At 60.0% G+C, this 13837-nt stretch overlaps 1 protein-coding gene across 2 annotated transcripts in view; it reads right to left on the reverse strand.

Moving 5' to 3' along the window:
* TBXA2R (thromboxane A2 receptor) overlaps nucleotides 1-9237 on the reverse strand; it is a 10052-nt gene extending 815 nt beyond the window's left edge. The window contains exons 1-2 of one of the 2 annotated variants that reach the window (XM_059388643.1): nucleotides 8821-9237; nucleotides 3771-4639 (exon numbers count right to left, since the gene is read on the reverse strand). In XM_059388643.1, the coding sequence (XP_059244626.1) occupies nucleotides 3771-4556 (786 nt within the window). In that variant the 5' untranslated portion in view covers nucleotides 4557-4639; nucleotides 8821-9237. Of the gene's footprint in view, nucleotides 1-3770; nucleotides 4640-8107; nucleotides 8157-8820 lie in introns of those variants that run through there. The other variant, XM_059388644.1, reaches the window with a different exon arrangement.
* Nucleotides 9238-13837: the final 4600 nt, after the last annotated feature.

A 13837-nucleotide genomic window follows, 5' to 3' on the forward strand; every position in this document is an offset into this window, starting at 1 on the left:
GGATCGGGGCTCGATCCCAGGACCCTGAGATCATGACCTGAGCCGAAGGCAGCAGCCCAAACCACTGAGCCACCCAGGCACCCCTAGCTTATTATTTTTTAAAGATTTTATTTATTTATTCACAAGAGAGAGAGAAAGAGGCAGGCCCCCCCCCCCCACCCCGCGGAGCAGGAAGCCTGATGCGGGGCTCGATCCCAGGACTCCGGGGCATGAGCTGAGCGGAAGGCAGAGGCTTCACCCACTGAGCCACCCAGGCGACCCTGTATGTTTTATTTTAAATAACTTTATTTTATATTAAAATTTATATAATTTATGACATGGTTTTACACGAAATAATTCTATATTAAATTTGTATATTGAATTATTTATTTTTAAGATTTTATTTATTTATTTGACAGATCACAAGTAGGCAGAGAGGCAGGCAGAGAGAGAGAAGGGGAAGCAGGTTCCCCACAGAGCAGAGAGCCTGATGCGGGGCTCCATTCAGGATCCTGGGATCATGACCTGAGCCAAAGGCAGAGGCTTTAACCCACTGAGCCACCCAAGCGCCTCTGTATGTTTTATTTTAAATAACTTTATTTTATATTAAAATTTATATAATTTATGACATGGTTTTACACGAAATAATTCTATATTAAATTTGTATATTGAATTATTTAAATATATTTTGTCACTATTGAAATTTATGTTTAGTATGATATATATGTAAGTTATTTACAAATATGGAAAAAGGAGTTATTTAATAATTCACATTGTAAATTATCATTATACTAATATACTAGAGGTATATATTATATGGTATTTAAAATTACAGAATATTACAATTGTAATTATATAACTGTATAATTTATATAATTAAACATAAATTATAATACAACAATGTGATAGTCATAATGTATATTTTATAACTATAATTAAAATTCATATTAAGCATAATTATAATTCATATTGTGTTAAGTTATTACATTAAAGTAAGTTATTATGGTGAAATATTCATACTGGGGCACTTGGCTGGCTCAGTCTGTGGACCGTGTAATTCTTGATCTTGGGGTTGTGAGTTCAAACTCCACGTGGGGCAGAGATGATTTAAGATCTTTGGGGGACACTCGGGTGGCTCAGTTGGTTAATCTTCTGCTTTCATCTGCCTTCGGCTCAGGTCATGATCCCTGGGTCCTGGGATCGAGCCCCACATAGGGCTCCCTGTCCTACCCACTCAGCCACGCCCATTTGTTTCCAGTGGCTGCTTTCCCATCCGGTTGGGACGGCAGAGCTGAGTATCTGTGACAGAGGCCATGTTTAAATATTTACCTATGGCTCTTTATGGAAAAGTTTTCCCACAAAGGGAACTCAGGAGTTGTTGTTGTTGTTGTTGTTTTAGTAGTTGTTTAATGATTCAGTGATTCTACCTAAGGGAAGGGACGCCTTTCCCCTTATGTCCAGTGAGTGAACTCCTATTCGTGCTTCAAAGCCTCAGCTCCAATGGTTCAGAGCGGGACAGAGCCCATTCTGGGCATCCCAAGAGACTGGAGGCTGGGTGGCCGGGAGGAGAGCAAGGCACAGCAGCATGGACGCGTCTGCTAGAGGTCAGGGTCCTGGGAGGTGACATGTGTGTGCACCTCACGCAGGGGAGGGAAGCAGAGAGCCAGCAAGGAGCCAGTTCCTGGGGTGGGTCCCAGCTGCTGGCACCGATGGGGTCCCACGGGAGCAGCAGCCACAGAATGCTGCTTCTGGCTGGAAAATATGCTCTTGTTCTGCCCTGAGGTGCCTTTCTCAGGCCTGTTCTCATGGATATTACCCTTCATATTTATTGGGCAGCACCCGAGTCAGGTCCTCCTCTGTCCACAGCCCTCCAGGGCTCCCACCTCCCTGGGGGAGAAGCCCAAGTCCTCCCTGCAGTGCCCCCTAGTCCCCTCTCCGCCCTCCCCTCCTCCGTTTCTCCCCTGCACCCACTCTGTTCCTCCTCACTGATCTTCTAACATGCCAGGCAGGGTCCTGCCCCAGGGCCTTTGCATGTGCTATGCCCTCTTCCTGGAATGCTTCCCCCCCCAAGCCAGATCTCCACATAGTTCACTTCTTCACCTCCACCATGTCTTTGCTCAAATGTCACCTTCACTGAGAGGTCCCTGACCACCATCGGGCCCAGTCTCTTGGGACATCCAGAATGGGCCCTGCTCTGCTCTGAACCATTCCAGCGGGGGCTCTGAAGCATGGGTAAGAGTATTACTGCTAAATAAAACTCAGGAAGGCATTCTAGACAGACGCTCCTTAAATTGTTAAATGACTTCTGGGGCCCCTTGGTGGCACACTTCTTCTTCAAGGACGGTGTAATAACTTTTGTAAACACAGTCTCGGCCACAGCTAGGCTCTGCAGCTTCCGAGCAACGAGGAAGCACGCGGGTGTGGCTATGTTCTAACAGGACTTTATTTCTGGATGCGGAAATTTGAATTCCGTGTCATTGTCACGTGTCACAAAATGTCAAAATGTGATGCTCCTTTCTTTGCGGTTTTCCTCCGACCACTTACATTTGTAAAAAATTCTCAGCAAAACAAAAAAGACAAAGCAAAAGCAAAAAAACAAATTTGTGATCTTTCCATTTGCAGGGTGTTTTTTCCCCCTAAGATTTAATTTTTGTCGTCTCTACACCCAGAAGGGGGCTCGAACTCACAACCCTGAACTAAAGAGTCACACTCTCCAACAGCTGAGCCCACCAGGCACCCCTGCAGGTTTGGTTTTTGTTCTAGCTCTTTTCACTTCCTACTATGGACCCCTTCCTGCATCCATACACAAGGTTTATGGCCCGCCTTCCCCACTGGCAAGAGTTCCAAGAAGGATCTCTGTCACTTCTGTTCTCTGCTGCGTCTTCAGTGTCTGGACTAGAGCCTGGAACATAGGAGTCACTCATGAAATGTTTGCGGAAGGGCCAAATGATTAATGGGTTCATTTCCGTCTCACTATAACTCGGAAAGGCAGACGCTCTTTAATCCCCCTGATCACCAAGGCTGGAGGAGGGGGAGCCCAGAACCAGAGTCACATAGCAAGTCCTTGCTGGGCACGAGTCGGACACCAAGTGTCTGACTTCAGACTCCAGACATGTCCTGATCAAATCAGAAATGGAAAAAAATACCACCCCAAATGGGAACCACACTGACAGTGGAAGGACTTCAGCCAAGCTTTCCCCCGAGTCAGAAAATCTGACCAGAGCCCGGTTTCAGAACTAGTAGGCTTGGGAAATGTTTGATGATTCAGTGATACTACCTAGAATGCCTTCCTTTTTCTTGTTTAGTAGGTAAACTCCTATGTATCCTTCAAAACCCTAGCTCCAATACCCCTTCTCTGGAAAACTTCCTCTGATACCCCAGATAGAACATGGGAGTCCCTCCCTGGGCAACCCAGTCCTGACCCCAGCTGGGGGTCGTCTGTGTCTCGTTGGGAGCTCCTCAAGCAAGGACATTCGAACACTGGGGTCTGTGCCCACATTTTCTTGGGTGGATGAGAACCTGAGGATTTAAGTCCCCTGTGGAGGGGCGCCTGGGAGGCTCCGTCGGTGAAGCCTCTGCCTTCGGCTCAGGTCGTGATCCCAGGGTCCTGGGATCGAGTCCCGCGTTGGGCTCCCTGCTGAGCAGGGAGTCTGCTTCTCCCCCGCCCTCTGGCCTTCCCTGGGCTCTTGCTTGTGCTCTCTCCCTCCCAAATAAACATGATCTCTAAAGGTAAGTCAGCAAAGCCACCGAGGGTGGTGGGAGCCCTGGGCAGGGCCCCCGGCCGCACTCACCAGCAGCGGCATCCAGCAGATACTGGCCACCACCATGATGCCCATCAGCTGAGCCATCATCTCCACCTCGCAGTCCCGCGGGCGCTGCTGGGTGGCCTCCCGCCCGTGGTAGACGTGGCACAGGGTGGCCACGCTGATCGTGTTGAGCAGGAAGGACAGCCCCACCGAGAAGCTGCCAAGGAGGGTGAAGAGCAGCCCGAAGGCCACGTCCCCAGGCTGGGCGCCGAGCGTGAGGAAGCACCAGGAGCCCGGGTACTGCACCGTGTAGCGGCCGACGCCCAGCAGGGGCAGCAGGCCCAGCGCCAGCGCCGACGCCCACACCAGCCCCACCGTGGCCCAGGCACGGCGCTGCGAGGCCCCCGCGGGCCGCGAGAAGGGCCGGGTGATGCCCAGGTAGCGCTCCGAGGCCATGGCGGCCCCCAGCAGCAGCGGGCAGAGGCCGAAAAAGACCATGATGACGCCCATGAACTGGCAGAGGCGGCAGCTGGGGTCCGCGGCGCGCCAGTCGAACAGGACCACGTGCTGGGACACCACGATGGCGCCGGTGACCAGCAGCCCCAGGAAGTCGGTGAGCACCAGGCCGCAGAGGAAGGTGAGGAAGGAGGAGCGCGCCTGCGAGCTGCCCTGCCGCGCCCCCGCCAGCACGCTCAGGGCCAGCAGGTTGGACGCCAGGCCCACCACGCAGAAGGAGGCCGCGAACCAGGGAGAGGCGATCAGACGCCGCTCCTCCAGGGTGATGTTGGTGGGCCGGAAACAGGGCCCCAGAGAGGTGCCATTAGGCCACATGGCGCCGGAGCGGGGAGCGGAGGGTCACCACCCCATCGGGCCGACGCAGCGGGTGGGGAGAGCTGGCGCTGGCTCAGGCACGCCTGGGGGAGCAGAGAGAAGATTTGCTGGTGAGTCATTGTGCATTTTCCCTGGAGGGGACCTGGTGAACTCCTACACCATCTTCAATACCCACGTCAAATATCCCCTCTTTCAAGAAGCCTGTCCTGGCTCCTCTCACTCCCCACGCAGTATTACTATGACTAAGAGCGCTGGTATCATGGCTCCCACCGCTACTACCACCAGCTCTGGCCCTCCCCAGACTCAGTGACCCACCAGGGTGAGGACCCGTGTCGTCTGCTCTGTGGCCCCTGGAGCACAACACCGGGAGTCTTTTCTGAGTCACAAAGAAGAACCAAGGAGCTGTGGCCGGGAACCACCAACCTGGCGGCCCCTGCGTGAGCCCAGGCAAACGGTCTCTTCGCCCTGGGCTCCGTGGCCCCGCTGGCTCGTCACCGGGCTGAGCCCTCAGCCTACTGCACAGCCCAGGGCAGATTTCAGCCGCTGCGAGACGGGATGTGTGCGAGGTGAGGAGGGCAGCAGGTGGGTGGCCTGAGGCCACCGGCTCTGAGGTCACCACTGGACCTGCACGTACATGGGAGGCCTGACACTTCCGGCACTTTTGGAAAATGCTGTCTTGCCCATGGTGGGATTGTGTGGGTTTTCCCCCCCGTTCTCATGGCATTTAAAAAAAAAAAAAGATTTTATTTATTTATTTGACAGAGAGAGACACAGCGAGAGAGGGAACACAAGCAGGGGGAATAGGAGAAGGAGAAGCAGGCTTCCTGCAGGGCAGAGAGCCCGATGCTGGGCTCAATCCCAGGACCCCGGGATCATGACCCAAGCCAAAGGCAGAAGCTCAAAGATTGAGCCCCCCAGGCGCCCTGTGGCATTGTTTTTATAATGAAGAAATAAATGCAGAAATCTAGTTCCATTCTGGGAACAAAAACAGAAAAACCCAGCTCATCTGGAGCAACAGACTCCCTGGGGACGAGCTAAAAATGGCAGCGAGAGCGACCTGTTACCCTCCGGGGCTGCGGGAGGACGTCGGAGACGCCGGGCCTAGCTGCCGCGAGTGTGGGTGGACAGACCAGACGTGGAGATGTCTGTCGCGCAGAAGCGAAGCAACAGACCATCTCAGAGATCAGCTCCCAGTGCCGAGAAGGACACACCAGAGAGGCCGCTGGGGGCGCTGGGGCCTAACTGGCGGGTCCCTGGGCTCCTGCCCTGGGTCTACACCGCAGGTCCCCCTGTGTGGTCTGTGAGGCTGCCCTGGGAGCAGGGCAGAGGGGACGCAGGTGGGTGGGCGTGGGCAGGAGGTAGGGCCGGCGGGCAGTTAGAACTCAGAAAGCTCCTTCCGTGACCCCCATTTTGCAGAAGGGAAAGACAGAGGTGCCAGAGAGGCCGAATCTCTCCTCCGAGGCCCCACAGCCTGGCCTGAGTTGATCTGGTGTAAATCCAGACCTTGCTGTGGGCAAGCCCGTGTAAATGATTCGCAGGCCTGCCGGCCGGAGGGAACCCTGGTGTGGAGGGTCCCCATGACCACAATTTGCTCTAAGGGCTGGAATTTTCTAGAAAGCGGGTCTGGCCAGATTGGAATCCGGGTGTTGCTATGAACCCCGTCACAGGCCCCCGCTGGGAGCTCCCAGTTCCCTTCCTGTAGAATGGGGGGGCAGGAGTGAGCTAAGCTGGGTACAGGGCTTAGTGCCCTGTAGGCGCTCACTTCGCGCCAGCCCTGGCTCCCCGTCCTGCTAACTGGTGTGCTGGCCTGGCCCCTCTGCTCAGCGACTCCCTATCGCTGCTCATGAATTATCCAGTCCCTGGCAACCGCACTGAGCTTTGCTTCCAGGCCGGGAGCCAAGGCCATGGCCACGGCCACTTTTGTTGGGGGGTTGCTGCGGTGAGAAAACGGGGTCCAGAGAGAGGTGGGTGGCTGTGCAGGGGCTGTTCACAGTGATCACGCCCTTACCCTCCATGCAGAGCAAGGGGCCCGCTCTCTGCAGTCACAGACTTGGCCTACATTTGGATTCCTCTTAGGACGGGGCACTCGCTCCCTCGAGAGCTGCTACACACTGTTTCTGAACCTTTCTGGGGACTTGGGCTGTGCCTGCGGCCCCTAACCCGACCTCAGCCTGGAGGGACCACCAGCTCCTCCTGGGGTTTCACGGCACCACCCTGCGTGGGAGCTCAGGCACTTCTCATTGGCCGTGGGGCCACATACCCTGAGACTGCCTCACGTCTCCCCTGTCTGGGAACAAACCTATGACCCAGAGCCCTTGGCCGTGGGGGAGGCTGGAAACTGGCGTGACTCTCTCTGGGCACAGCTGGTGGTTTCCACTCCCCCCTCCCCCCAACAGGTTCAGGTGATAGCTGCCATCTCAAGTTCCCTAGGCACGCGGGCCAGGCCCGTAGGGACCCCTGGCAAGGCCTCCTTTGCCCTCCGAAGTTGGCGAGAGGCATGGCAGGCCCTCCCCTGCAGGAGACTGTTGACACAGTGCGAAGTCCAGAATCAGTCCTGTGTGGCCCTTGGGGGAATACGCCTCCCTCTCTGTGCACGGACCCCCGATTCCCACCCCAGATTTGCTGCACAGACCCAGGCTTCCATGGCCCAAGAGCAGGGAGGTTTGGGCTTTGACATTCTAACAAAGGCTCTGGCATTCTAACAAGTTCCTGGTTCTGGAACTCAGGAGTCCTCAAGTCCAGAATTCTAAGGGGCCGAGGTTCTAGAACCTTGACGGGAACGAGGCTGGGTCCTGGGATCCAGAACTTCCATCTCAGCTCCTGGAACTTCTTGGAGGACATCAGTCCACCTGGGTAAGGCTGGGCCATGGCAGGGCGGGGGTGGACCGCTCCATCCTGCCCCAGAGGCACAGACACCAGGCTGGGCCCTCCCAAGCTCAGCCGCCAGTGGAATGCGATCCCTGGTTCCCAAGGGCCAGGCCCCTCCCCTGCCTGCTGGCGGCTGCCTGCCGGGCTCTCCTCCGGCTCCGGAGCTAGCCGTCTCTCAACACATCCGTCTCCCGCTCAACACTTCATCCCCCAGCTTGCCGGGCCGCCTGTCTCCGGGCGCATCCAGACACCCTGCAGGGGCGAAGATGCGCTCCCACCAGCTCGGACTGGAGTCCCTGATCTGCCACCGCCAAGCTGCAGGCCAACGCCGCCAAGCCTCAGTGTCCCCCCCTCTGCGAAATGCAGAAAACGGGGACACAAAGTCGCCTACTGGTATTCTGGCTGATCTACCCAGGCCTGACCTGTCCCCATGGCCCTCCGCGCCCCCACCCCATGCCTGAAGAGCTTTGCCGGCTCCTGGGGTGCTGCGGGCTGGCCGTGTGTGCAGGGGACAGCCCCGAGGTGGCCCCCTTCATGTCTGCTGAGTCCTCCAAGCTCTGGCCAAGTGAAGGCCGCCACCCTTTGGTGTAAAGCTGCGAGGGCCAGGCCAGCCCATGCCTGGGCAGCCTCGCAGGCCCTGGACCAGGACCCCTCCGCAGACACCCCGGGAGACGCACACTTACGGGTAGGGCCCCTGTCGGTCCCAGGCCTGCTCTTGTCTCCCCTCCCCACATCACAAGGCTTAATTTCCGGGAACTTTTCCTGTTTGTGACAGGACCGGCTCCCACCTCAGAGGGGGCGGGGTTGGGGGGGCGCCTCCACAGTCATTCCAGCTCCGCCCTGGGAGCCTCATTCCCTCATCTGTACAATGGGTGCCCTCAAGGGCTCACCACTCAGCGGCCAACAGCGGCGGGTGTGGGGGCCGCACAGGAGGGCAGGTGTGGTGTGCGGTGAGGGGACCAGCCCTAGGCCTTTGGCCGTGGGGACGGATGGACCCCGAGCGATGGACACCGAGTTAGAGAGACGCTGCAGACCTGCGCGGAGACCCTCCGCTGCGCCCGCCCAGACACACGGCTGCACGGCCACGCTTGCTCGCGGCCGCACCCAGCACCTCGCACCCTTCCTGCCACATCCGAGGACCCTGGGCGGCTCGGCGCCCACCCAGGGAGACGCGCCCAGAGCACATCCTCAGCCACGCTGGGACGGGCCCAGGGCGTACAGTGCGGGCGCGACCGCCCCCTCGGGGCACAGACCGGGTCTCCACAACGCCCCCGCCCCGACACCCAGCACCTGGCTGCCCGGCCGGCGCGGGGACACACCCACCGCGGGGCGGGCCTCCGCGGGACACACCCGCCCGCTCTCACGCCCCGCCCCTAACCTGGCGGCCCGGCCTCACCTGGAGACGGTGACCGGTGGGACGCGCGGGGGTCGCGCCTGTCGCGGAGCCCCGCGGGCGGGCCGGCGCCGGGCCCAGGCCGGGGAGGGCGGAGCGGGGAGCAGGGCGGTCCGGCCTCCCGGAGCCCCCGGGGAAACCGAGGCACGGCCAGGGGCGGGCCGCCCAGAGAACCCCCGGCCTTTCACGTCCCCGCAGGGCACAGATGGAGGGCGCGGCAGCTCCGGACGCCGGGGTGCGTGAGGTTCGTCGGGGCTGGAGGAGGGGCGACGAGCCCTCGGGGCCCGAAAGGGAGATCCGCGGGGCCTAAAAATAGCCCCGGCCCGGGGCTCGGATCCGCAGCCGGCGCCCTGTCTGTCCTTGTCTCTCTGTCTCTCCGTTGTCTTCACGGGCCCCTCCCCCTGCACTGGCCACGCCCCTGTGGCCCGGCCCAGCTGATGGGGGTCAGTGGGCAACCCCAGCCGGTCCGGAAACCCGCGCAATCGCCTGGGGGAGAGGGCACGTCCTCCTGGGCTCAGGGAAAGGGATGCGGGTGGCCGGGGTGGTCGGCGCCCACCCGGGAGCCTTTGGCCCTGGGCCACCAGAGCCAGGCCCCGAATTATTCATCATCTGGGCAGCACCCAAGGGCAGCCGGGGAGGGGCGGGGCGGCGGGCGGAACCGGCCCGGGAGGCTCCCAGACCCCCGCCCAGGGGCCCAGAGCTCCAAACTGGGGAACTGATGGGCTGGGGCCTGGCACCCAGTAGGTACCTAATAGATGTAGGGTGTGCTTAGAGGGGAGGAGCGCCAACACTCAGGGAGCAGCTCTGTGGGCGCCCTGCCGAGACAGCCTTCCCGGCCACCCCCGCCCCCCCGTCCCCCGTCCCCAGCAGGTCAGCAGGCCCTGGTGGAGGTTCTGGGATTCCAGGAAGGGTGTCCCCTAAGATCAAAGGCTTGGAGATGGCAATGGGGCTGGAGGAGGAAGGGAAGCCCCCAGACAGCTCCCTGCCGGTGGGTGAGGAGGTCAGTCCCCATCCCCCTCGTCCCCAACCCCGGTGCTGGGTGCAGAAGGAAGCCCCAGCCAGTCACTCGGGGAGGGAGTGAGAGTGAGCCCAGGGAACCGGGAGCGGGGCTTGGCACAGGCCGGGTGGGCTTCCTTGAAGACCCCAGACCCAGGGCTCTGGGCCAGGGTCTCATCAGCCACAGAAGCAGCGGGTTACCAGGCTGGGTGTGGCTGGAGAAAAGCCAGGTTAGGCCTCCAGCGGGTGAAGAGGGTCCAGTAGCTGAGGTCAGCCTTGGAAGCCACATGGACAGCAGGATTTTGGTGTGAAGGGGTGACCCTGGGCCTCACTGGTCCCAAGTTAGGGCCTGCACTGGGTCAGGGGTGGCTGGTTTGCCTTGGCCCTGCCCCAGCCAGTCCTCGGGAGCTTGGAAGGACACGCAAGGTCTGGCTCTGAGTGATGACATGCTTTTCTGCTCTCTCCTGCTCTGCCTTGCGTGTCCCGACACCCCTCTTCTGGCTCCCCACCCCACCATCCTTCCGGCCTCCAGGACCCAGCGCACAGCCAGCATCCCCAGCGTCCTTCCGGACGGCCTCTCCCGTCCTGGCCCAGCGTCTGAGGTGTGGAGGATTCAGAGGTTAACTCTGACTTCTCCTCCTTGGTGTGGGGTCTCCCCAACTCCTATGCATCTGCCAGAGCCCTGGCTCCAAGGCCCTGCTTGTGTAAAGCCGCGTTCTCCCAAGAAGTCTCACACACACACACCCCCCGCCGCCACCCCCACCAAAACCTCTTCAAGAGCAACTCCGTGTCTTAGTCCACGTGGTGGGACAATTCTGCATCAGATCTGCCCTTGAGGATGCCCTCCTGCTGGAGAGACAGAGTTGGACAGAGTCCAGTCCCCTGCGGCCAGGCCGGGGGCCAGAGGAAGTGAGAGGGCTTAGGGTGGCCCAGAGATGAGCTAGGAAGGCATCCTGGGGGAAGAAGGTGAGAACTGGGCTTTGTAGGATGAATAGGAGTGCCAGGGATCAGAGACACACGGTCGTGGCAGAAATTATGTTTAAAGCTTTGGGGAGGAAAGGGAGCACGAGGCTTGGGAAATTGCGAGGAAGGCAGATGGCTGGAAAGAGGATGTGGAGCTGGGCTCCAGATGTGGGGGGACTTGAGGGACACGGCTCCCTTCCCACGTCCTCTGCCCGAGATAACAGGGACCAGCGTCCTTTCTGGGAACAGGCCACAGCAGGCATCAGAGAGGGGCACTTGCCCCGCACTGAGTCCAGGCAGCACCGCAACTCTGCAAGGCATTGTGGGAACCTGATGGGCGCCCGGCCGGCTCCGTCGGTAGAGCACGAGACTCCTGATCTCGGGGCTGTGAATTTCAGCCCCATGTTACATGTGTGGAGAGCATGTAAAAACACAGAATCTTGGGGCGCCTGGGTGGCTCAGTGGGTTAAAGCCTCTGCCTTCGGCTCAGCTCATGGTCCCAGGGTTCTGGGATCGAGCCCCGCATCGGGCTCTCTGCTCAGCCGGGAGCCTGCTTCACCCTCTCTCTCTGCCTGCCTCTGCCTGCTTGTGATCTCTGTCAAATAAATAAACTCACTCTTAAAAAAAAGATTAAAAAAAAAAAACCACACAGAATCTTAAAAAAAAAAAAAAAAAAAAAAAAAGAAGGGGAAACTGAGGTCCAGAGGGAGGAAATGAGGCATCTAAGGCCACATGTGGGTGAGATTTGCACACAGCTCTGGCTTCCGGTACCTCCAGGCCTCCCGCCCAGCCCCGCCCCTGGCAGTCTAGGGCGGCTCGGGAGGACCAGATGGTGAGAACAGAGGCCAGGCTCAGGATGCGCCCCCCGGGGCTGGTTTCCGGTGGGGGCCAAGCAGGGAGGATCTATTCTTAGCCACCGCAGCCCAGGGCAGGAAAAGGATGGGGTGGGGGTGGGGGGCAGCTTAAGGCATCGCGTGGACCCTGGGTCAGGAGGGTGGGGGCCAAGGGGTGCCTCCGTCCCGCCTCAAGGGTCGCCCCTGACCCCAGCTCACAACCCTGTCCGGATCACCTGCCCTCTCTGGCTCCCCAGGGCACTGGGAAGAGTCCAGCCCCTGGGCTTGCTGTCACCCCGCTGGCCCCCTTCCCCGGGAGCACCCGCGGGCCTGTCCTCTGCCCAGCAGCCCCCCGCTGCCTCGCCCAGTCCGGCTCCTGCGCCCCATCTCTGGGAAGCCTTCCGCGGGACTTCTGGGCCCCTGAGGCCCAATGCCTCCCCCTGCTGCAGCCTAACCCCTTGGTCTCGGGTGTCTGGGCCCTTCAGACCGGGTATCCCGGCTTAAACATGCACCTGGTGAGCCACACGGTTCCCCCTCCTGGCGCAGCTGCCTCCCTTGGGGTCCACACCCTGCGGGGACAGCAGAAACAGAGTTGGGACTCTCCTGGGAGCAGGTGGAGAAACTGAGGCCGGACATGGGCAGCGAGCTGGGAGGTGGGATCCCCCCCGCTGCAGGCTCTAACCCGACCACCACTTTCTAGGCTTGAAGATGTGGGTCTCTGCAAGCCTCAGAAGCCCCAAACAGACATAGACGACGTTGCATAGAGCTGGACGGTGCCGGGACACAGCCGCCACCTCACCCAGCCTGTGACCAAGCGCCAGGCTATGCTGAAGGGCCTCCTGGGTGTGCTCCAGACTCAGCCCCGCACCCGGGGGCCTGCTCTGTGTGCAGTGACAGAGCAGCGACCCAGAGATCACCTGGTACCAACTGTGTAGACACACGCAAGATTCGAAGGTGGTCCGGGCAGTCAGAGATGGACGAGCGACGTGCGTCAGGGTGGGGCAGGGCCAGGACGTGCTCCGCGCGCCGTCCTGCCCCGCACCGGGCTGCTGTGGGTGGGCGAGCTGCCGCGGAGGATCCTCGACCAGACCCACGTCCCCGCTGCTGCTGTGGGTGCGTGAGGTGAGGCAGGCCAAAGGAGAGGCCGGGCTGCGCCGGGTGCTCCTGGGATAGGACTAACACAGGACTGGCGGCGCCTGGTGGCCCGGGGACGGTCAGTCTGGGCCACAGACACCGGGCCGGACGGTTCCCTGTCAGGAGGGCGGCCTAGGCACTGTGGGGGGCCGAGCAGCGTCCCCGCCCCCCTTCCTGGCCCAGAGCTCCCGTCCACGTGACCACAGACCGCCATCCCCTGGCCTGGGACAGCAGCTCCTCAGCCCCCAGCATCTGCGCTCCAGCCGGCCGGGCACCCCCAGGGGGACGCGAGGCCTCGGGCAGGCAAAGCCCAGGACACCTGCGGACGGCAGGAGGCTTCCCGAGGGACGGCCACGGACAAGTTTTAAGCGCTGCGGTTAAAGATCTTCTCGCCCCCGCTGTGTTGTGTCCTGTGCCCACAGAGGACGGGACAATGTGACCGCCTGTGGCGGCAGGGCCTGGGACTCCAGACCGTCTGCGCAAGCATTTCCAGAACTCTGGAAATATTCTAAAATAAAGTGTTTATTAAAAAAACATGCAACTTCATAAGTTGAAATTATTCAATGAAAATAAGACATTTCCCCCCACCTAAAAAAAGTCATTTTAGAGAAACAACCTAAAATGTTTCCAGACGGAAAAGGGCACGTGGGTGCGGCCCCCAGGGGACCCGGCGCCGGGGGTCACCCCCCTTCGGGGGGGGGAACCGTCTCTGGAACCAGGTGTCAGAAGCCACGGTCCTGGGGCCACATGTGGGTGTGGAGGGGCCGCACCTGTCAGCCCCGCAGCCGAGCTCGGCCACCCGCAGGACGCCAGGGCAGTCTCCGGCCGGCCGGGCGGCGGCCTCCAGGCACGCAGCTGTCCCGACACGGGGGAGCACCCAGGCCAGGTGGGGGTGCTGGTGCCTCACACGGAAAGCATCTCCGTGGGTCCTAGGCTGCTGGACGCGATGGCAGAGGGGTCGTGCATGCCCACCCAGGATGAGTGGGGGACACGGACCCGTGGCAGCACCAGGCCAGCCCGGGCAAGGGCCGGGGGCAGGGTCAGCCCTGGACACGGGTCCCTGCCCACTCAGCACTCTGGGGCAGGTTCTCTGG

Source organism: Mustela nigripes, chromosome 2, assembly GCF_022355385.1.
Source record: "Mustela nigripes isolate SB6536 chromosome 2, MUSNIG.SB6536, whole genome shotgun sequence".
NCBI classification, from domain to species: Eukaryota; Metazoa; Chordata; class Mammalia; order Carnivora; family Mustelidae; genus Mustela; species Mustela nigripes.